At 40.9% G+C, this 23,408-nt stretch overlaps 1 protein-coding gene across 4 annotated transcripts in view; it reads left to right on the plus strand.

The window, feature by feature from the left end:
* Positions 1-23,408, plus strand: part of DENND1A (DENN domain containing 1A) — a 994,598-nt gene that overhangs the window by 608,577 nt on the left and 362,613 nt on the right. For all 4 annotated transcript variants that reach the window (XM_033960659.1, XM_033960660.1, XM_033960661.1 and 1 more), the window contains one exon: positions 487-612. In XM_033960659.1, coding sequence (XP_033816550.1) covers positions 487-612 — 126 coding nt within the window. The remainder of the gene's footprint in view (positions 1-486; positions 613-23,408) is intronic.

Below are 23,408 nucleotides of genomic sequence, written 5' to 3' on the forward strand. Positions count from 1 at the left end.
CTGGGTGAAGAAGAACTTCCTAGCATTGGCTTTGAATCTGTCCCCTTTTAATTTTTCCAAATGCCCTCTCGTTCTTGTAGTCTTCGAAAGTTTGATGAATCTGTCCCTCTCCACTTTCTCTATGCCCTTCATGATCTTGTAAGTATCTATCATATCCCCTCTAAGGGGTTCAGAAGGTCCAGCAAATCTAACTAAAATAATTAAAATCAGAATAGAGCTACATGTTTAATTGTTTAGCTTATTTGTGTACAAAAAATACAATACAATATCAGAATAAATAGGGGGGGCCTTTAGAAACAATGAAGTTGAGAATCCAATAATTTTCTATTGCAAAAGATGCAAGGCATTTGCATAGTTTTGCAATATTTGTTGGAATTGCATACATAATTACAACTGAACAAAAATAGTTTTTCTTGACTTCAATAAGGAAATTTCTTCAACTTTGTCATGCCAGCTAAACATAATGCAGCTATATTGCATTTCTAGGTCTCTTCACTAAAGAACAGGCTGAAGAAGGTTTCATCAAGTACGGGGGATGGTGTTGCTCGAGCATTCCTGAAAGCCCAGGCATCTTTGTTTGGCAGCTACCGAAGTGCTCTCAAAATTGAGCCTGTGAGTAGGTTTTCTTTTGTTACACTATACACTGAAATACATTTGTAATATTCTAGTCCAAGTTTATTTTACCTGAATGTACCATTTTCTATAACAAGTAAAAGAAAAATGGTTATCCACATACTGAAGCCCAGTTTCTAAAATGTTTTCCATGGGTAAAAAGCATATCATACAGATTAATGTCTTCCCTCAATGCAGATGAAAGTGTACAAGGTGTAATACAATATGTACATTTATCCAGGAGGTGTTTCTGAGGAAGAGAGAGAGTGGAGATGCAGTTTCTAAGCTGAGAGAGGAAAAGTATGTTCATAGTTGGCATTTTTAAATCTTTGTTCATACTTTTTCAGCAAAAAATTACCTGGAGGGACAGCAGGCGCAGATGAGTCCGTTTAGCGTGTACCTGTGAAAAAACTGAAAGTAAACATGTTATTTTGCTTTAGGCATTGGTGCAAAGCTTGCAGGTCTTCATAGAGTTTAAAAATTATGCTCCCCTCCCCATAAAAAAATGAAATTAAGTTGAAAGGTATAGAGTAGAGAGAGGGTTGAAACAGTTGAGAGCTCTTCTACAATAAGAAATCTGCTCAATTTCAAATATGTTGTGTGTAGCTGTTCAGAAGCTTAACTATAATAGGTTCCTGTTGGCATTCTCTGTAATCTATCATAACATGAGCTCCTTTGGTGATCTCGCATTATAAGGTACCATAACAACGTGTACATTATATCCTGGTGTTCCAATTGTTGAGGTATACATCACTGCTTTTATGTTTAGCGAATATGTTAACAAGGATTGTAAAAACCTAAATACTACAAAAACATTTATATATTAGATTTCTAATTTCAGTAAAATAAAGCAATTGTTCAAAGGCATGTATTGGAATGAGGCTGCTTGAAAAGTTTGTCATGCTGCTGTCTTTTTCTGCTTGGACCTGTATAATATTTGACATGATGAAAATTACTGTATGTTATTGGCAAATGCACCTCCTTTTAGAAGAGTGAAAGATTTATAACACACAAGAAAGGAGAGGAATAATATATATAATAGATGTTAATTTGGGGAATGCATTACCTACTTATAACTTGGCTCTGTGTAATATTTAATAACAGATACTTAAATCATTTAAAGAAGACCTAGAATTTTATTTTTACAGAGCAAATTTTATTTATAAGATTAGGCAGGCAATGCAGTAATTTTAGTTACAACTTAAGGATCTTTAAACAAGGGAAACGGGTCACAAGATAAAATATTGTTGGAGAAACAAAATAATTAATTTAAGCTGGATTAAAAGTAACTCACTATGATGAAGGCCCTTGCTGGAAGAAGAGTTCTTCAGTTGTAGAATAGCTGGGAGCACATGGAGCCAGCAAGGTGTGTTGCAGAACGTCCAGTGGCAATTCAAAGGGAAAGAGATTAGGTGAATCTCCCATTTTTATGGACCCTAGAGATTTGAAGTCAGGCCCAGCCCCAAGTCGGGAATAATTCAAAATTAGTTTCTATTCTGGGTGGGTGATGACATCTGGTTTAGCTCCCTAGCTGGTAAGCCTTGAATGCATTTTAATAGTGTCAGTCTGGAAATGTCCAATGGCTTTTGTTTTATGCTAACCTCTAATTGCTAAGTTCTGATAAGGTTTAAAGAGAGTCATTGTCTTGGAGTTTCAGGTCTCAGCCTCTGATTACTAAGTATTGTTCATGTATTCACTGGGAAAATTAATACTTTTGCTTCATTGATTGTGATCTGAAGAGATACTGCTGCCAACACCATGCCATCCTTTGTTATCCACTGAATGGGTACTTCATTTCTCTTGGTTCCAGGCTCATAGTAGTACTAGCTAGAGTTGATAGATCCAGCAAAAATCAATCATATCATACTGATTCAGAATGAGATGATGTACTACAAGTGCTTTCTCCTCTTCTGATTTCTTCTTTCCCTCACTTCACTTTCTACTACTGCCCTTGTTTGTTTTGTTTGCATGCTTGCATTTGTGTTCCTTCCTTTCCTATCATGTACATTGGTGTTCCTTTCCTTACTTTCATTAGTCTGTAAACCATTTAGCTCTGTTTCTACAGTTTTTAGCAGTATAATAAATGTTTAAATAAATAAGTTTCTGTTTATCTTATTTAAAAAAAAAACTATTATAGGCAGTTTCTTATGAACATTTGTCATTGATATTTAAAAACTTAGAGGGGCATAATCAAAAAAATGTCCAAGTCCCCTTAAACGTTGCAAGTAGAAGCAGGGAAAATGTCCATTATAAAAAAAAAACATCCAAAAGGAGGTTTTTTTTGATAGTGGCCTGCCTCTACGTTCAGCTGTTTAAACACCCAGACCACCACTACTTCTAAACTTACACCATATAATCAACCTTAAAAAAGCCTAAATCCCAAACGCTGAAAACAAGGGCTTTTGGCGAAGGAGGAGCCAGTCCTTCGCCTAAAAACTGAATTCTGTAACCAGTGTCTGTCAAAAACAACCCCGGTTACAGAATCCCTTCCCCCCCCCCAATGATCGGGCCAGGAGAGAGCCCAAGCCTCCTGGCCCTGGCAATCCTGAAGCCCCCCCCCCCCCGCCAATTACGATGGGGCAGGAGGGATCCTGGGCCCTCCTGCCCTCGACGCACCCCCCTCCCACGATTGCCCCCCGAACCCCTGATCACCCTCCGCCGACCCACGAGACCCCCCTGCTGACCCCTCGACCCCCCCAATCTCCCTTCCCGTACCTTTAAATGATGGACAGGTGCCAAGCCCATCCGTCCGGCAGGCCAGCCATCCCACGAATGGCTGGCCTTAGGGCCTGATTGGCCCAGGCACTTCAAACCCCGCCCACAGGTAGGGCCTGAGGCGCCTGGGCCAACCGGAATTGGCCCAGTAGCCTTATGCCCCTCCTGTGGGCGTGCCACTGGACAGGAGGGCTTGGGCTCCCTCCTGCCCGATCGTAGTCGAGGGGGAGGGTTGATCGCTGCAAGAGAGATGGCTTATCTCTCCTGCCGCGATGGTGATTGCCCACCCCTCTCTGAACCGCGGGGTGAGCATTGCCGGCAGGGGAGATGCCTTATACGATGCTCACCCCGAAGTGCCACAGTTTGGAGGGGGGTGGGCGATCACCATCGCGGCAGGAGAGATGAGCCATCTTGCCTGCAGCGATAGTTGCAGTAGGCAAGTTGCTGGGGCCGCTGAGCTGCAGCAATTAGCTCAGCGGCCTCTTTTTCGGCACTTATACCTGTTTTGACTTTGTCTAAGTCAAAACATATAAGTGCCAACTAGACAATCTGCCTAAACTTTTCGTTATACCTGCTGTATGCCTAGGTGTAGGTCGGCCCACCTCCCGCTCTTTCCCCACCTCTAAAAACGCCTCTTTTCGCTCTATGCATTTAGAGGCAGGGAAAAGGCCTAATAATCTCATCTTTCCCTCCCTATTCCCCTGAGGTTTCCTCTTCTCCCATCACTAGCAGCAGCAAGCATGGGGTCCCCCCTCCCTGTGATGTACTTCCTGTCAGACAGACGACATGACTTGCAGCACACAAGTAGAGAAGGGCCACGTTCTGGTGCTGGGAACAGGTATGACTGAAAGTAGTGGTATTAGAAAAGGGAGGATGGACACCAATGGAAAGAGGAGATGTTAGAATCAACATGGGAGGGTAGGAAAAGTTAATAGACTCATGTATGGGTTATACCCCTCCCCAGAAATAGTGGAAACTATTACAAGGAATAAAATTACAGGACACTTAGACAAACATAATTTAATGGGACAGAGTGAGCATGGGTTCAAGCCAAGGGAAGTCTTGCCTCACCAATTTGCTTAATTTCTTTGAAGCTGTGGATAAACATGTAGCTAAAGGTGAGCTAGTTGATATAGTGCATCTAGTCTTTCAGAAAACTTCTGACAAAATTCCTTATGAGAGACTCCTAAGAAAATTAAAAAGTTATGAGGAGGCAGTGTTCTGTTGTGGATTAGGGATTGGTTATTGGATAGAAAACAGAGGGTAAGGTTAAATGGCCATTTTTCTCAGTGAAGTAGGGTAAATAGTGGAATGACGTAGGATTCCGTACTTGCACAAGTGTTATTTAACATATTTATAAATGATCTAAAAATTGGAACAACAAGTGAGTTAATTACCCCCCCCCCCCGTTTTTTTTTTTACAAAACCACACAAGAGGTTTTTAGTTCCAGCTGTCACGATGAATGCTGTGTTCTGCTTTGATGGTCATAGAGGTCCTATGAACGTCAGACCAGCGCAGAGCATTCAGCGTGCTGGCCGGCGCTAAACACCTCTGTGTGTTTTTTGTAAAATTGGGAGGGGTAAATTTGCAGATGATACAAAATAATAATAATAATAACTTTATTTTTGTATACCGCCATACTGTCACAACCCTAGCCCTAAAGCTCGGCTTGGGCCAGGGAAGGCTGCGCCTAACCCTAATCTTATCTTGAAGAGGGCTAACCAATGTGACAGGTTGGACACAAATGGAAAAGTAGGCTCTGAATTCCCATTTAAACCCCATGTTATAAGACCCTGGGGAGGTGAGGAATATGGGGAGAACAGCCTGGAGCAGAGGGAGGTGCCTTATACAAAGGAACAGCCTCAGAGCAAAATCCCAAGCTCAGGTAATTCACAGTTGCTGGGCTTAATTAGAGCTCAGGGAAAAACCCAGCAAAAGCGACAGACTGCCCTTCCCCCTTTGAAGACAGGGCGTGGTCGCCTTGATGCTTTAGAGGCAGCCCTGAGAAAGAGCAAGTCAGTCTACCCTGGGTCAGCCCAGGAAGGAGGTTCTCAGGACGGGTCACCTGAACCTCAGAGGAACCAGGATATTGAAATGGTTGATGCAGCCCCTGTTCCTGAAGCCAGCCAGCTAGCAAATCCGGAGCCCATGGAGTTTATGGACACTGCCATGGAACCAGAAGCCTCAGCCATGGATGAGAGCTAAGTACAATGACTTTACTTTTTGGCTGTGCTTAATTTTTGTGGACTTTTCTTTGCTGGTTGTTTGGGAAACCTGTATGCACCTGTGTGAAGCCCGGTGAGCAGTGCTGAGCTCACGGCTGTAAAGGTGCCTGGATCTGGTAGCATTAAAGCCAGGTTTAATTTGTTGGTAAAATTTTTGCTTTTTGCCTTTTTGCGGCTGATTTGGGACTGCATCTTGGACTGTGTGCAGGGGTAGTAGAGTGGGGAGAATCCATACAAGATCATTGGGTGGGATTGTGGGGCCATTTGTGGCAAACTTATTTAAAGAACTGGATTTGGCTACTCCCCTCCCCCACCAACTGCTTCTTGAGTTGGTTGGGACAGGCCTGTTACAAGCCAGGCCTGATTGGAACACTTTCATACAACAGAGAGAGTGCAGCAGTCTTATTCCTGCCCTGCTTGGGGAATGCAGGCTTATTAAGACTGGACTATTACCAATTGTTACAATACTTACTTTTTAATACCTGTAAGAAAAGGTGGGCTTTTGTTTTACAGCCCGGTTATTCTTTTCATGTTTTCTTTTGTTGTTCATGAAATGAATGGACTAAACCCTGCTAAGGGGCTATGGACTCAATAAATTGAGACTCAAGTATATTTGAACTTTATTGTTCCTGACCTTTTTTGTTTTTCCTTGTTACATAAGAACCAGCAGGACTTCCAGCGTCTTCTGGAGGCACGTCCAGCGTGGTCTATTCTGGGCGCTGATCGGGGGCCATCGTCAAACCAGCACCGGCAGCGCCACAATACCCAGGGAGTTCTAGGCGGTTCACATCAATTAAATAGTTACAATCAGTTCACATCAATTAAAACAGAGTTACGATCGGTTAAGTATCAATTGATCAGAATTGCAGGCAATGAAGTAGTTGAGGCTGGAAGGAGTAGGATAGAGTGGGACAGGGGGGTAGGGTAGTACAATGGGGGGAGGGAGGGAGGTTTTGGTTCTTTGAGGAGGGGGCATTACGGGTCTTGGCCTTGGAAGAGGTGGGTTTTGAGTAATTTTCTAAAGCTGAGGTAGGTGGGGGCCTCGAGGATCATTTGGGCTAACCAAGGGTTTAGTTTGGCGGCCTGGAAGGCGAAGTTTTGTCGAGGAATTTATTGGAGTGACAGAGTTTTAGGGAGGGGAAGGCGAACAGCTGAATTCTGCGGGAGTTCTTGTTTCTGTGATTCAGGAAGAAGTGCGGGTTGATGTAGCTTGGGGATAGACCAAATACTGTTTTGTAACAAAAACAGGCAAATTTTAATAGGAGTCTGGATTCAAATGGCAGTCAATGAAGTTTGTGGTAAAAAGGGGTGACATGTTCCCATTTTTTCCCATTTTCAGTTGTCAAAATACATGTGTACTGTGAAAAATTGCAGGAAGACCTTAGGACAGGGGTGGAGAGCGAGGTGCACAATCCAGTTGGATTTTAAGGATTTCCCATTGTATGCAAATAGATCTCATGCATTTTCATTGGGGAAATCCTGAAAACCCAACTGCATTGTGCCCCTCATTCCCCACCCCTGCCTTAGGAAATTGGAAGACTGGGCATCCAAATGGCAGATGAAATTTAATGTAGACAAATGCAAAGTGATACATATTGGAAAGAATAATTCAAATCATAGTTGCCTGATGCTAGGATCCAACTTAGGGGTCAGCACCTGAGGAAAAGATCTAGGTGTCATTGTAGACACTATACTGAAATCTGCCAGTGTGTGGCAGCAGTCAAAAAAAGCAAACAGAATGCTAAGAATTATTAGAAAAGAGATGGTAAATAAGACCAATAATATTATAATGCCGCTATATTGCTCCATGATTTGACCCCACCTTAAATTTTGCATTCAATTCTGTCACCTTATCTCAAAAAATATATTGTAGAATTAGAAAAGGTTCAAAAAAGAGCAAGCAAAATGATAGAGGAGATGGACTCCTATTGTGTGAGGAAAGGCTAAAGAGATTAGGGCTCTTCAGCTTGGAAAAGAAATGGTTGAGCAGGGGGATATGATTGAGGTCTACAAAATCCTGAATGATGTATAAAGAATAAATGAGAATTGAGTTTTCACTCTTTCAAATAGCACAAAGAGCAGGGGACACAATGAAATTACATGGAAATACTTAGAAAACAAATAGGAAGAAATATTTTTTACACTGAAAAGAATAGTTAAGCTCTGGAACTCATTGCCAGAGGATGTGGTAATAGGGGTTAGCGTAACTGGATTTAAAAAAGGTTTGGACAAGTTCCTGGAGGAAAGGTTAATAGTTTGCTATTGAGATAAATATGAGGGAAGCCACTGCTTGCCCTGGGATTAATAACATGGAATGTTTCTAATATATGGGTTTCTACCAGATACTTGTAACCTGGATTGGCCACTGTTGGAAACAGTATACTGAGTTAGATGGACTATTGGTCTGATCCAGTATGAATTTTAAGTGATCTTATAATCACTTTAGGAGAAACTCTAATTCTATGCAGAAGTGAATTAAGGACTAGTGTAGTGACTTTAGCAGAAGGGTTTTATGGTCATAAACATTACATTTCAAAAAGAATATATTTAGATTGCAGAGCACAAGTTACCTGATGAGCGCAAAGAGAGGGCCCATTTTTTGAAGGTGAACTATACGTATGTTAAAAGTAATCACTTTATTCAAGAGTTACAGGGAAAATAAAATGCTTTTTACAATTTATGGTTTAAGGCTCTAAATTATTGTTTTATAATGTATTATATGATAACAGATCAATTGGCCTCCTCCAGTCTGCCTAGATTTTCTGGCCTACACTGCTCGGGATATATCCCTGCCACTAGCCATAGAAACTTGACTGTTTATAGGATATCTGATCTCTCATAGGATGTCAAATTATATATTATTAGAGGGAGTAATTTACTAATGGGGGAGTGTGATCATGCTTAAACGTAGTTATACTTGTATTTTGTGCTTACTATATGGATGAGGATAGCATTTGTCTCAGGGATTCTGAGTATGAATTAACTTCATATAACCAAAAATACTTAACACCTACACTAGCAACAATTACTGTCCTGTGCTGTAATACTTATGAAGGAAGTTATCAAGGTGCAGTGAAAAGAGAGGTTTTACTTCAACTTGATTGACCACAGGAGTCATCATCTTGTGGCCTCTCTGTACTGCAGGTTGCTGACTTCTGTGGTAAAGGACCAACACTGCCTAAGAGCCACCCTGTACGTAGTGTTAGTCCATTGGCTTAGGAGCATCAGGCTGCAAAGCTGTGGCTCAATACTCCCAGGCCATCTCTTAAATGGGCCAGGATCAGACATAGTAGGGGGTATTGAGCATGCCCCTTCCCCCAAATAGTGCATTCCTCCCCAACAGCCAAGTTCTACCTAGAAATTGGTCATTTCCTGTTCCTCCAAAGCTCCTCAACATGACGCTCTCCTTGCCTACATTTTGGAAATATCTCTGGTGTTTAGTGGTTGGGCACTTCTGCCATCACCCAAAATGGTGCCAGTGATCCCTTGCAATAGTCTCATGGTACTAAAGACTATTGCTGGCACTATATTGAATGATTGCACCAATGAGGGCAGGAACAACTGGGTATCACTCCTGACCAACCACTAAACAATAGGGATTTTTTCCAGAAGGAGGGCTTGGGAAGGGGGGGTGGCAGCCAACTTGTGAGTAGGCCACTAAGGGGTTGAGTCTGTGTCAACCACTCACTGCTCTGTTTCTTGCTGGCCTCTTTAAAAGGTGGAGTACGAAAACAGCAAGGCAAAAGGTCCTCTAGATCAACTTCTTCAAGCCAAGTACCCCCTAGGTCTAACAAATATCAACCAAGTACCCCCACCCAAGCTCTGCCCCAGACCTGCCCAAGCTCCGCCCCTGACCCCACCCCCATAATAATAGTACTAATTGTAATGCAGTTTCTTCCATTCATTCATTCATTCAATTTTCTATACCATTCTCCCAGAGGAGCTCAGAACGGTTGACATGAATTTATTCAGGTACTCAAGCAGTTTTCCCTGTTTGTCCTGGTGGGCTCATCATCTAACTAATGTACCTGGGGCAATGGGGGGGATTAAGAGTCTGTTTTACAAAGCCGCGTTAGCGGCCCCGAAGCCCATAGAGATTTAAAGGGCTTCGGGGCTGTTGCTGCGCAGCTTTGTAAAACAGGCCCTAATTGACTTGCCCAGGGCCACAAGGAGCAGCGTGGGTTTGAACCCAGAACCTCAGGGTGCTGAGGCTGTAGCTTTAACCACTGCGCCACACAATATAATGAGACTGTAGCTTTAACCACTGTGCCACACATATACACACAATATAATCTTATTAATATATAATGGTAACCAGAGAAAGTGTTGATTATCATTTATATGTTTGCTTTATTTTCAAAGAGGTCAAGGCAGATGACTTTAAAATATGCAATGTCACCTCAGTAACAACTATAGAAAAATATACAAATATAGTGCAAAATATAGGCAGCAGATATAAATTTTCAAAACTGACACATTTTGATCACTAAATTGAAAATAAAATCATTTGTCCTACCTTTGTTGTTTGGTGATTTCATGAGTCTCTGGTTCACTTCCTTCTGACTGTGCATCCAATATTTATTTATTTCTCTCCTCCGGACCTCATTCCCTTTCCCAACCAATATCTCTCTCTGCCCCTCCATGAGTCCAACTTTTCTTCCTCTCTCCTCCACCCTTATTGGCAACATGTTTCCCTCTTTCTCTCTCTCACTGTCCATCTGCACATTGCAAGTCATAGTACCTAATGTGCGTAATTATGAGTTGCTTTACATACATTTACTTATTTTGCATCTCACAGGGTAATTTATTTCTTGCTGTGTTAGAGCACAAGGACCAGCATTTGAACCCTTTAACACATCTTAAGGGGCAGCTTGATAATTTCCTCTCGCTATATCAATATGAAGTAGTAAAGATGTAAAACAGAAAATTAGATCAATGTATTAGCTACAGAGTCTTTTACTGCCACATTTAAGTGAACTGTAGTGAACTTTGATCCCAAATAATGTATTTAGAAAAAGAGAAGCTTCAGGTAATCATGGTGCAGTGCAAATAGCCTTATGGAGAATGGTTACTTATGCAAGTGTAACACTTGTGTACACTTGAGGCCTGTAGAAACAGAATGAAATGCATCTTTATTCATAAAAAAGAAAGAAAGAAAAGAAAATCCGACTATAAATTGCCTGAAACTTATAGTCAGTCACCAAAATAAAAAGAAAAATGTGCAATCCTGAATATTAGGGTTCACTGTCAATGTCAGAGGCTGCAGTGTCTGGCATCAGGATTTTTGTGTAGGAATGCTAGGAGCTGTGAGACCAAGGAGGAGGGAATCTTCATGCATTTCATACCACTCAAAAATAGTTTGCTCCTAGTATGTTTGTTTCAAAATCAGAGTAAATTTACTGGCCAGACAAGAAACAAACCTGCAAGCACAGCATGAAATGTTGAGTGTTAAAAGGAAACAATCTGCAAAGCCTGCAGCTTAATCTTAAGAAATTAGAGAGTTCTAAAACAGAAAATACATCAAGCCACTTGAAACCCACTTCTCAAGCTTCTTAAGCTCCACAGAAGGAAATGTGGGTCTCCTAATGTTCCCAGTGGGGTTCTGTCTCCTTTGATTCCAGGAAAACTGCAGAAACCCTCTATTCTCTCTTTGAAAGTCAAAAGTACAGTAAATATCTTGTTGGTGAGCACTGTTCTCAGGAGAAATCATCTATCTCCTTATCCTGAGAATATTCACCTTCTTTGTCAAGTGTTCAGATTAATCCTTCTTCAGGATTCTTCCAAGTGGTAAGGAAGAACAACTGCTATCTACCTCCCTGGATCACTAGAAAATGTATTCACCTGCTATCTTTCACTTGCTTCTTGGTCAGTGGCATCCCAGGACTGTGCAAGTTCCCTTTATAGTTTAGCCTCACCCATGGAATTAATGGCCAGTACCAACCTCAAAATTACATCATACTATAGCAGTGGTTTTCAACCCAACCCCCTGGGACACATCTAGCCCATCAGGTTTAAAGAATATCCAGAATGAATATGCGTGAGATAGATTTGTATACAGTGGAGGTGGTGCATGCTAATTTACCTTATGCATATTCATTGTGGATATTCTGAAAACAGAGTGGCTAGGATTGTCCCAAGGACTGGGTTAAGAATCCTTGCTCTGCCAAACCCTTCCCCTTCTGTTAAGCTAATATAAAGATACAGATAGTAGAGCCTATAGAGATTTCTACATTAGCCTTATATAGCATTGATTTGGTGAAGGAAGCATAGCTCTTGAAAGTTAATCATGTAGGAATATAATCCATCACAATGTATTTAGTCCCCCCAAAAAGATATCACGTACAACTTGTTGATTTTATTTCTACCTAACTTCATATAGCATAATGTCTATAAAATTATATGATTTTTTTAAAATTACTGTAATTCCCATCTTTACATAAATAAAATTCTATTTATTTCTATGTGTGCGTATGTAGACCAATACTTTATTCATTTTGCCCTTTCTTGCTCTTTGACATGCCTCCCTATGGTTGCCTAGCAACTATGAATCTTGGTTTATATGTGGTTATGATTTTGGACAGGAACTATTGTCTTCTGAGGTTTTTTGTGCATATGTGAAATAAAAATAGTGTGGCCTGGTGACTTTTTATTATCTGGTATTTTAAGCTGCATTGAGGCGTTACTGTAGATGACTAGCATATAAGTAGAGACCTTATTCTAAGTTTTGTAGCACCTACCAGTTAAGAACACATAAGGAGGAAAAAATTCAGAGAAAAGCTAGTTATAAGGACTTAAAGCATAAACTCCAAACAGAATTTCAAACCATATTTTCTAGAAGATTAAAGGACTTCAATATAGTAGTATTTTCAAGGACAAGATATCTTGGTGTGAAGATGGGGAGAGGAAATATGTTAAAATAGTTCTTTATAAAAAGAAGTTTGAATGCCTGGAGTAGTCTAAAAGGTGGCATTAGCCACCATTATGACAAGATTCATCCCTGCTATGGAAAAAAAACAAAAAATAGGGTAAAGGAAAGTAGAGGAAGCATTGATGGTAAGGCCAAAAGGTTAAAGTTTAGAGGATTGAATCTGGCTTTCATTTTTAATATACTGTATATAAGAAAACATGCAAGTACATATATGCGAGTAAATGACATACAGCTTATAGGGGAGTAGAGAAAACCTGCTTTTACTAAATGAGAGTATGGTTTCATCAGGACCCCTAAAAGAAGGCAGCATTAAGTAGCGATATGTTAAGTACCCTGGATAGTTAGCATGTCACTTAGCAAAGCTGGCACTGGCAGGATAACTTGATTATACGTCCCAGAAAATGGAAAAAAGGCTATGGAATAACTTCCTTTGGGTAGTTAATCTAATACACAGTAATTGATAGATTGGAGATTTTTTAATGATGGTAAGAGCAAGGAAGGGCTATATCCAGGCCTATATTAGAGTGAGAAAAATAACCTAGGGAAGATGGGCTAAATGGACTTTATTAGCCATCTACTATATTAATTTGCAGCTGCAAACAGATTTTTTTTTTTAAATTTCCTTTTTAAAGAACTTCAGTTGCACAAGAAGTTTATTTCAACACAAAACGTTTCTTCTGCCACTCATCATCTTAAGGTTTAAAAACAATTCCTCACCATAATGTAAACTTTAATCATAATGAAGTCTGGTATGTAAAACAAAATACATTTCAATGGAAATGTGTGTTTTTGTTTTTTTTTAAGAACTAAGGCAAAATCAGTACCTTGATAACAATGCTAAAAGTTGACGCTGCTTCCAGTTCAGCTGATCGCAGCAAGGAATTCCCGATCAGCTGAGCTGGCATGACTCCCCAAAACCACAGCTGCAGGCTGCCGGCTACGTTGATCTGGGAGAAAATACCTCTGCTGCAATCAGCTGAGGACCATCCCAATCAGCTGAGGATCCCACCTTTGTGATCGGCAGGAAGGATCCCCACTCCCTCCTGCCTATGACCCCTGACACTCCCACCCCCCACGATTAGCAGGAGGGATGCCCACACTCCTGCCTAACTGCTCCGACACCCCCCATATCCAATCAGCAGGAGGGATGCCCACTCCCTCCTGCTGCCATGCCTCCTTGATCCCCAACACACCAATACACCACCCCAACACTCCCTGAACCCCCAAAATCCTACTTGACACCCCCCAACACCTCAACATCCTATGCCAACACCCCTAAACCACCCCTCGGACCTTTGAAGAAGACCAAGAGGAATGCACACTCCCTCCTGCCAGCAGGCCTGCCTCTTCCAAAATGGTAGGCTTCACTGGGGAGGGGCCCAAGGATATGATTGGTCCTAATATCTAAGGCCCCTCCCATAGGAAGGGCCTTAGGCACCCGGGGCAATCAGGGCTTTAGGCCTCCTTCCCGGTGCATCATGGGATGCCCTGGGAGTGGCCTAAGACTCTAATTGATCCAGATATCAAAGACTGCTTTTGATTTGTCCTAAATTAAACTACTTAACTATGTAGGTCCCAGCAATGAATATTTCCGGCATCTACATAACTCCCAGCTCCTCCCTAATGCTGCACCCCCTCCCCCCCCCCCCCCCCCCCCCCCGTATCATCCCTGACCTGACCACTTTTTCTGGGGCCAGTCAGAGGCATTATTTAGTGGCACAACCTGTTTTTAATGTTGCTGAATATCGGAGGTTAGGTGGCAAGTGATTTTAGCAGGAAGGAGAGGCTCCAGTTCGCTTAAATCACTCTGAATATCATCTAGAATGGCTATAGCCTAATACATTCATTCATTCAATTTTCTATACCGTTCTCCCAGAGGAGTTCAGAATAGTTTACATGAATTTATTCAGGTACTCAAGCATTTGTTCCAAGGCACTGTCCTATAATAATCCTTATAGTACAATATGGAAGTAGAAGCATTATGTTGTAGGAATCCTTTATTACAGCAGGGCAAGAGATGCTTGAGAAGACTGATGGAAATTTAGATATTATAAAGAACATGTAGGCCCAATAGAAAATCTGACAAGACTTTTGAGGACCACAGTCCAGAAAGTAATATCTTTAGTATCCTCTTGTACAGAGCTGATAGACATGTATCCTAAATGATTCATAGCTCTTCATGCAGTAAAATAGGCATTTTTCAAGTATTGAGTCAAGAGGTGTGAATGTTTATGCAATCAGGGTGCTTTGATTTCTTATTCTTCTTTATGGAGCTGCAATACAGGTCATTGAGACTCATAGGAAGTCCTACCCAACGCATGTGAAGAATTCTGCTGCATTTGAATCAACAATGAGGAATCCCAATTCTGAAAATTGAGCAAAGGCTAAAAGGTAGTGGCAGTACATAAGAACTTAAGAATAGCCTTACTGGGTCAGACCAATGGTCCATCAAGCCAAGTGATGACCTTACTGGGTCAGACCAATGGTCCATCAAGCTCGGTGATGGCCAATTCAGGTCACTAGTACCTGGCCAAAACCCAAGGTGTAGCAATATTCCATGGTATTGATACAGAGCAAGCAGTAGCTTCCCCTGTGTCTTTCTCAATAACATACTATGGACTTTTCCTCCAGGAACTTGTCCAAACCTTTCTTAAAACCAGCTATGCTATCCGCTCTTACCACATCATCTTGCAATGTATTCCAGAGCTTAACTATTCTCTGAGTGAAAAAAAAATTCCTCCAATTGGTTTTAAAAGTATTTCCCTGTAACTTCATCGAGTGTCCCCTAGTCTTTGTAATTTTTAACGGAGTGAAAAATTGATCCACTTGTACCCATTCTACTCCACTCAGGATTTTGAAACTTCAGTCATATCTCCCTTCAGCCGTCTCTTTTCCAAGCTGAAGAGCCCTAATCATTTTTGTCTTTCCTCATATGAGAGGAGTTCCATCCCCTTTTGCATCTTGGTCACTCTTCTTTGAACCTTCTCTAGTGCCACTATATCTTTTTTGAGATAAGGAGACCAGAATTAAACACAATACTCTAGATGAGGTCGCACCATGGAGCGATACAGGGGCATTATAACATTATTAGTATTGTTAACCATCCCTTTTTTAATAATTCCTAGCATCCTATTTGCTTTTTTGGCCACCGCCGCACATTGGGCTAAAGATTTCATCGTATAGTCTACGATGACAGCCAGATCCTTTTCTTGGGCGGTAATCCTCAAGGTGGACCCTAGCATCCAGTAACTGTGACTCAGGTTATTCTTCCCAGTGTGCATCACTTTGCATTTGTCCACATTAAATTTCATCTACCAATTGGACGCCCAGTCTTCCAATTTCCTAAGGTCCACCTACAATTTTTCACAATCCGCATGCATTTTAACAATTTTGAACAGTTTAGTGTCATCTGCAAATTAATCACTTCACTCGTCGTCCCAATTTCCAGATCATTTATAAATAAGTTAAATAGCACCGGTCCCAGCACAGATCCCTGTGGCACTCCACTGTTTACTCTCCTCCATTGAGAAAAATGACCATTTAAACCTACCCTCTGTTTTCTATCCAATAACCAATTCCTAATCCACAACTGAACTTTGCCACCTATCCCATGACACTTTAATTTTCTCAGGAGCCTCTCGTGAGGAACTTTATCAAAAGCTTTCTGAAAATCTAGATATACTATATCAACCGGCTCACCTTTATCCACATGTTTATTCACACATTCAAAGAAGTCAAGCAAATTTGTGAGGAAAGATCTCCCTCAGCTGAACCCATGCTAACTCTGTCTCATTAAATCATGTTTTTCTACATGTTCCACAATTTTATTTTTTATAATTGTTTCTACTATTTTGCCCAGCACCGAAGTGAGGCTTACCAGTCTGTAATTTCACAGATCTCCCCTGGAGCCCATGTTAAAAATTGGCGTAACATTGGCCACCCTCCAATCTTTGGGTACTACAGATAATTTTAGCGATAAGTTACAGGTCAGCAATTTCATTTTTGAGTTCTTTGAATACCCTGGTATGTATACCATCCAGTCCTGGCGATTTATCACTTTTTAACTTGTCGATTTGGCTCAGTACATCTTCCAGATTCACCGAGATTTCTTTCAGTTCCTCCGCATCATCACCCTTGAAAACCATTTCCGGTTCAAGTAGATCTCTTACATCTTTTTCCGTAAAGACTGAAGCAAAAAATTCATTCAGTCTTTCCGCTATGGCCATATCCTCCTTGAGCACCCCTTTTGCTCCTTGATCATCCAACGGTCCCACAGATTCCCTCACAGGTTTTCTGCTTCTGATATACCTAAAAAATTTGCTATGAGTTTTTGCCTTTTTTGCAAGTTTCTCTTCATATTCTTTCTTAGCTGTCTTTATCAATGCTTTGCATCTAACATGCTAGTGTTTGTGTTTCTTCTTATTTTCTTCATTTGAATCTTTTTTCCATTCTTTAAAGGATGTTCTTTTGGCTCTAATAGCCTCTTTCACTTCACTTTTAACTACGCCGGCTCTTGTTTCCTCTTCTTTCCACCTTTGCTGATATGTTGAATACATCTGGTCTGGGCTTCCATGACGGTATTTTTAAATAACTTCCACGCCTGCTTTACAGTCCTAACCTTTGCAACTGATCCTTTTAACCATTTTCCTCATTTTATCATAGTCGCCCTTTTGAAAATTAAACACCCCTACAGTAGATTTCTTTTGCAATGTTACTCCTGGTATCAGCTCAAATTTGATCACGTTATGATCACTGTTTCCCATCGGACCCAACAGTAGTTTTTATCAGCATATAATGCAGGAGAAGGGAAATTTTGTCCGCCACTATTCCACCTTTTAAGCATGTCTGCAGTGAGGGCCATTCATCCTTGATAACATTTGGAAAATAAAGCAGACTCCAGGGTTCCAACTACTAATGTGACCACATAACACCGTTGTTAGTTTCATTGCATTGGTTACCGGTGGAGGCCTGGATTAAATTCAAAATATGTATAATTTAGGGCTCCTTTTACGAAGCCGCACTAGCGGTTTAACGCACGTAATAGCTCGCGCTAAACTGCCGGCCGCGCTAGCTGCTACTGCCTCCTCTTTATCAGGCGGTAGTTTTTCGGCTAGCGCGGGGGTTAGCATGTGATAAAAAGTCACGTGTGATAAAGCTGCTAACGCGGCTTCGTAAAAGGAGCCCTTAGTGTTTAAGATTTATCGTGGTTAGGCTCTGCAATATCTGATTAATCTACTTTTGCCTTCTTTTGGTATCAATTTACAATTTTAGGAATCATATGAAATTAAATTATCCATCGTTTAAAGATGTTAAATATTTTTAAAAAATTGTTTACTTCATCCTTGAATCGGTTGTAGCCTTGAACACTCTTCCATTAGATGTGAGGCAGATATTTAATTATTTTAATTTTTAAAAGATGGTTAAATTCATTCTTTATAAGGAATACTTGTGCTAGTGATTTTAGTTTTCATGATTGGATCTTAAATCAAGTTTGACTGGTTAATTATGTATAATAGTTCAGGCTATTCCAGCTTCTTGAACTTGTGATCTGTGTAGAATTGTGTAGGTATTACAGAGAATGCATGAACTGAATTGTATTGTATGTTCTGATCAATATTGCCAAATGTACCCAACACTATTATCTCTTACACCAAATCCTGCATTTCACTAAGGCAATGTCTCTCAAACTGTACGCCCCGAAGAGATGCTGGGTGTGCCACAAGAGATTCCAGAATTTTACTTTATTTTTAAAAATTCCCTTCATAAGTATACACTAGAATAGATGACATATGCAAGAGTCTGTCAATGTTATGAGTGTCTGTGTGTGTGTAAGGATACAACTGCCCAGATAAGCATCATTCTTTGACATGATTGGTCCTTAAAAACTAATGACAAGTAATTTTAGTTTTATTTTTTTATGCAGTAGTTATCCTAACTTGAGCAACAAAGCAATCAAGGCTTTGCTACCGTTTGGATCTTCTTATCTTTACAAACTTGGATTTTCAGCTCTGACAGAAATTAAATTTAAAAAAGAGAACTGCAGATGGTGGATGATGAAATGCGTGTTTGCTCGTCGATTAATCGAGCCATGTTTTGAGTTAATTTGCACTCAAAAACAAGCATATCCATCGCATTGATTAGCATTTCTATTTTAACTACTTTAGTTTCACCATTGTTACAATTATCCATACATAGCTTAAAGAACTTTAAATAACTTTGAAATTTAATTTTTGTTGATTTTGCAGTTTTTTAATGTGCCGCAAAAAATATTTGCTCCATTTAGTGTGACCGTGCTAAAAAAGTTTGAGAGACACTACACTAAGGAATAGATCTAAAATAGCTCCCCTCTTCTTGTTTTCTGAGCCAGCTGCTCTATAAAGTGGTTATTTATTTAATCTAGTAACTGGGCTTCTTTTACTAAGAGGTGGTAGCGTTTTTGGCGCGCACTGCAGATTATCGTGCGCTAACCCCCGCACTACGTAGAAAAACTAACACCAGCTCAATGGAGGCGTTAGCATCTAGCATGCGCGACATTGTGGCGCTTGCTAAGTGCACGCTAAAACTGCTTAGTAAAAGGAGCCCTATATCTTTTTAGCAGTTCCTGTAAAACTTAGAAGAGACCTTGATACTATGATACTCCTAGCTCTCTAACTTTTTAGTGATTGACATAGATTTGGTTTCTTATGTGTGTTGTCTATAGGAGAACCAGTCTGCATCCTTTCAGCCATGAGGTTAAAAAGATAGCATTCAGTTCACTGAATCTGCCTAATATTGTAAGAACTTAGAGTTTACTTAAGAGCAGTTGGTGCAGAAGGTAAACCCATCTTTCTGTAGCCTGTAGTTGTTTGGTTAATGTTGGGTTTGTTTTAGTGAATCCTCCAATCAAAACTCCTGCTGTATTTTGAGACTTTTGTGGTGTTTTCTAATCAATCTGTTAAAACACCCTTAGATACAATTTCTTTTTGTGGTGGTCACTTTGGCATGGAGGATTAGTGAACTGTACGCCTTACTAACTGATCTATCTCACACAATTGTTTTTTTTTTTTTAAATCTCTAGGATGCATTCTAAGTTTCCAATTTAAGATGGCTTTGGATTTCCACTCTTAACCAGTCACTTGTCCCTCCCAACATTTTGCCTTAAGCCACGTATTCACTAAGGTGAACATACCTTGTATACTTGGGTTTGCAAAAGATCCTTAGCTTTCTGCTTGGAGAAGACTAAGAACATAAGACAGACCCAATTTCAGCACTGAATGCCTGCTAGCCTCTTTAATCTCAAAGATTCAACAACTTCAATCTCGTAATAAGTTTGCTATCCTACTACAATTTGATCTATCTGCGGCCTTTGATGTTGTCCACCACGATATTCTAATTTACCAACTTTCTGAGATAGGCATTGATTCCACAGTCTTAGACTGGTTCTTGAAATTTTTACGATCCCGCTCTTACACTGTTAACATGAATGGAACCATGTCTTCTCCTTGGAGACCGCTATGTGGTGTTCCCCAGGGATCACCCCTGTCCCCTCTTCTTTTCAACATTTATATGTCTTCTTTGAAATTCTCCCATCTATCTCCCTTTGAAACTATTTACATATGCAGATGACATCTTTGTCCTTCTTAAGATAGATTCAAACCTCACTAACTTCACCAAAAATATAACAGCTTGTATAACGAAACTCCAATCCTGGGCCCTCTCTGTACAAATGAAGCTGAATGAGTCCAAAACAAAACTACTCTGGCTTGGCCCAAAATTAGATCAGTTACCCACGCTCATTCCACTACCTTCTGGTCCCACACTGCAGATTGAATTCTCAAGCAAAGTTTTGGGCATCATTATTGACTCTACACTTTTCTTTAATGATCATCTCAATTCTCTAGTAAAAAAAAATGTTTTTTTAGTCTTCACATGTTGAGGAAAGTGAGATCCTGCTTCCTCCAACAACATTTTCTGTCCTTGTACAATCAATCATTCTTTCCAGACTGGACTATTGTAATTCCATCTATCTAAGTCTAACCAAGAAAAATCTTAAGACTTCAGTGGATTCAGAACACTGCGGCTAGGTTGATCTTCGCAAAAAGCAAATTTGATCATGTTTCCCCGCTTCTGTCAAAACTTCATTGGCTTCCAGTGATTTATAGGATTCACTTTAAATGTACCTGCCTAATTTTCAAGATCCTACATGGCGTTCTTCCTCCTCTAATCCCACTATCCTGGAATTCTTTGAGACCTGACACTACCAGATCCGCCCACATACTCAAACTATCTTTCCCCTCGTTAAAAGGTGTCATGTATGCAGGTAAATTAGGGAAATCCCTTTTCTTCAAATTCACTGAGCTTTGGAATAACCTCCCTGCCCTGCTGCGGAACCTAGGCTCATTCCAATTATTCCGAAAGCATCTGAAAACCTGGCTTTTCTCCAAAACGTAAAGCTATCTATTTAAAATGTAAAGCTAGCTATCCTCTTCATAACCTCTAATTTCTTATTATGTCCTTCCCTCATTTATTGAATTACCTATAAACCGTGTCAAGCTCTATCTTTATAGAGATGATGCGGTATACAAACTTAAGGTTTAGTTTAGTTTGTATAAGAATTGCTATACTGGGACAGACCAAAGGTCCATCAAGCCTAGTATCCTTTTTCCAACAGTGGCCAACCCAGGTTCCAAGCACCTAGCTAGATCCCAAACAGATTCTATGCTGCTTATCCTAGAAATAAGTAGTGGATTTCCCCAAGCCATCTCAATAATGGCCTATGGACTTCTGTTTTAGGAAATTATCCAAACCTTTTTTAAACCCTACTAAGCTAACTGATTTTATCACATTCTCTGGCAACGAATTCCAGAGTTTAATTACACATGTGAAGAAATATTTTCTCTGGTTTGTTTTAAATCTACTACTTAGTAGCTTCATCGCATGTCCCCTAGTCCTAGTATTTTTGGAAAGAGTGAACAAGCGATTCACATCTACCCTTTCCACTCCACTCATTATTTTATAGACTTCTATCATATCTCCAAGCTGAAGAGCCCTAGCCGCTTTAACCTCTTCTCAGTCGACCCATCCCTTTTATCATTTTTGTCGCCCTTCTCTGTATCTTTTATAATTCCGCTATATCTTTTTTGAGATATGGTGACCAGAACTGCACACAGTATTCGAGGTGCGGCTGTACCATAGAGCGACACAAGGGCATTATAATATTTTATAATATCTTTGCTTTCCATTTCTTTCCTGATAATTCCTAACATTCTATTTGCTTTCTTAGCAGCCGCCGCACGTTGAACTGAGGGTTTCAGCGTATCCTCAGCAATGACACCTAGATCCTTTTCCTGGACAGTGACTTCTAACACAGAACCCAGCATCATATAGCTATAGTTTAGGTTCCTCTTTTCCACATGCATCACTTTGCACTTGCTCACATTTAAAACGCCATCTGCCATTTTGACGTCCAGTCTTCCAGTCTCTCAAGGTCCTCTTGTAATTTTTCACAATCCTCTTGCAATTTAACGAATTGAAACAACTTTGTGTCATCAACAAATTTAATTATCTCACTAGTTATTCCCATCTCTAGATCATTGATAAATTTGTTAAAAGCAGTGGTCCGAGCACAGACCCCTGGGGAACCCCACTATTTACCCTTCTCCACTGAGAATATTGACCATTTAAACCCACTCTCTGTTTTCTGTCTTTCAACCAGTTCTCAATCCATAAAATGACACTACCTACTATACCATGGCTTTCTAATTTCCTCAGAAGTCTTTCATGAGGTACTGTATTTTTCGCTCCATAAGACGCACCCTAGATTTAGAGGAGGAAAGCAAGAAAAAAAAAAACATTCTGAACCAAATTCTCCCTGCCAGGCTCTGCACTCAACCCCACACTCTTTGCCAGCCTTTGTACCCTGTCCCCCCTCTGGTGGTCTAGTGGTAGGCCGGGACAGGGCAGGCAGGGATAAGGCACAGATGTCAAGGCAGATGACTTTTTAAAATATGCAATGTCACCTCAGTAACAACTATAGAAAAATAGACAAATATAGTGCAAAATATAGACAGCAGATATAAATTCTCAAAACTGACAAATTTTGATCACTAAATTGAAAAAAAAAATCATTTTTCCTACCTTTCTTGTCTGATGATTTCTTTCTTTCTTCAGGCACAACAATTGTCTCTTCCTCCCTCCATCCTTCCTATGTTCCCCTCAATGCCTTCCAGCCTTTGTCCTCTTCCTCCCCCCCTCCCCCTCCCTCCCCCCCCCTCCCCCCCCCCGTTGTGTGGTGATTTCTTTCTCTCTCTCTCTCTCTTTCCTTCCTCAGGCCCAACAATTGTCCCTTCCTCCTTTCCTCCTATGTTCCCTTCACTGACTTCCAGCCTTTGTCCTCTTCCCCCCCAAGCCTGCCCGCCCCTTGATTTAATTACCTCCTTCTGCTGCTTCTGTGAAGACACATCACCGAAGGGCGAGGGCTCCAGTGGGACAAAGCAATAGCGGGAGGGGGGACACCTTGCTCAGCAGCGGGTCAAACTCCAGTCAGCGAAGCACCACAAGCCACGGCCTCAATGCGGCCCAAGAGTGAGGGACGAGCAGGGAGCAGGTGGTGCTTCACTCCCACTTACCCTCTTGTTGTTGCTGACTTTGGCTTCCTAATTACGGCTGCATAGACGCTCATGGACAATGTTCCTGCACACATCATTCCTAGAATTGCCAACCCCATACTCTCCACAGCAAGTCTACATCATAGGTGGTAGAACTGACAAATCTAGGAGGAACCGTTGCAGGATCATGGGTCCCTCTCCAGTGTCTTCACAACTATGCTTAGGAGCCTATGAGAGCAACAAGAAGAAAGTTAGTTGGAGGGAGACAGGGAAACAGATAGAGATGCTGGATAATAAGGAGGAAGCCACAGAAATAGAGAGAAGCTGGGTGGGGAAGGAAA

Source organism: Geotrypetes seraphini, chromosome 10 (genome assembly GCF_902459505.1).
Source record: "Geotrypetes seraphini chromosome 10, aGeoSer1.1, whole genome shotgun sequence".
In the NCBI taxonomy this organism is placed as follows: Eukaryota; Metazoa; Chordata; class Amphibia; order Gymnophiona; family Dermophiidae; genus Geotrypetes; species Geotrypetes seraphini.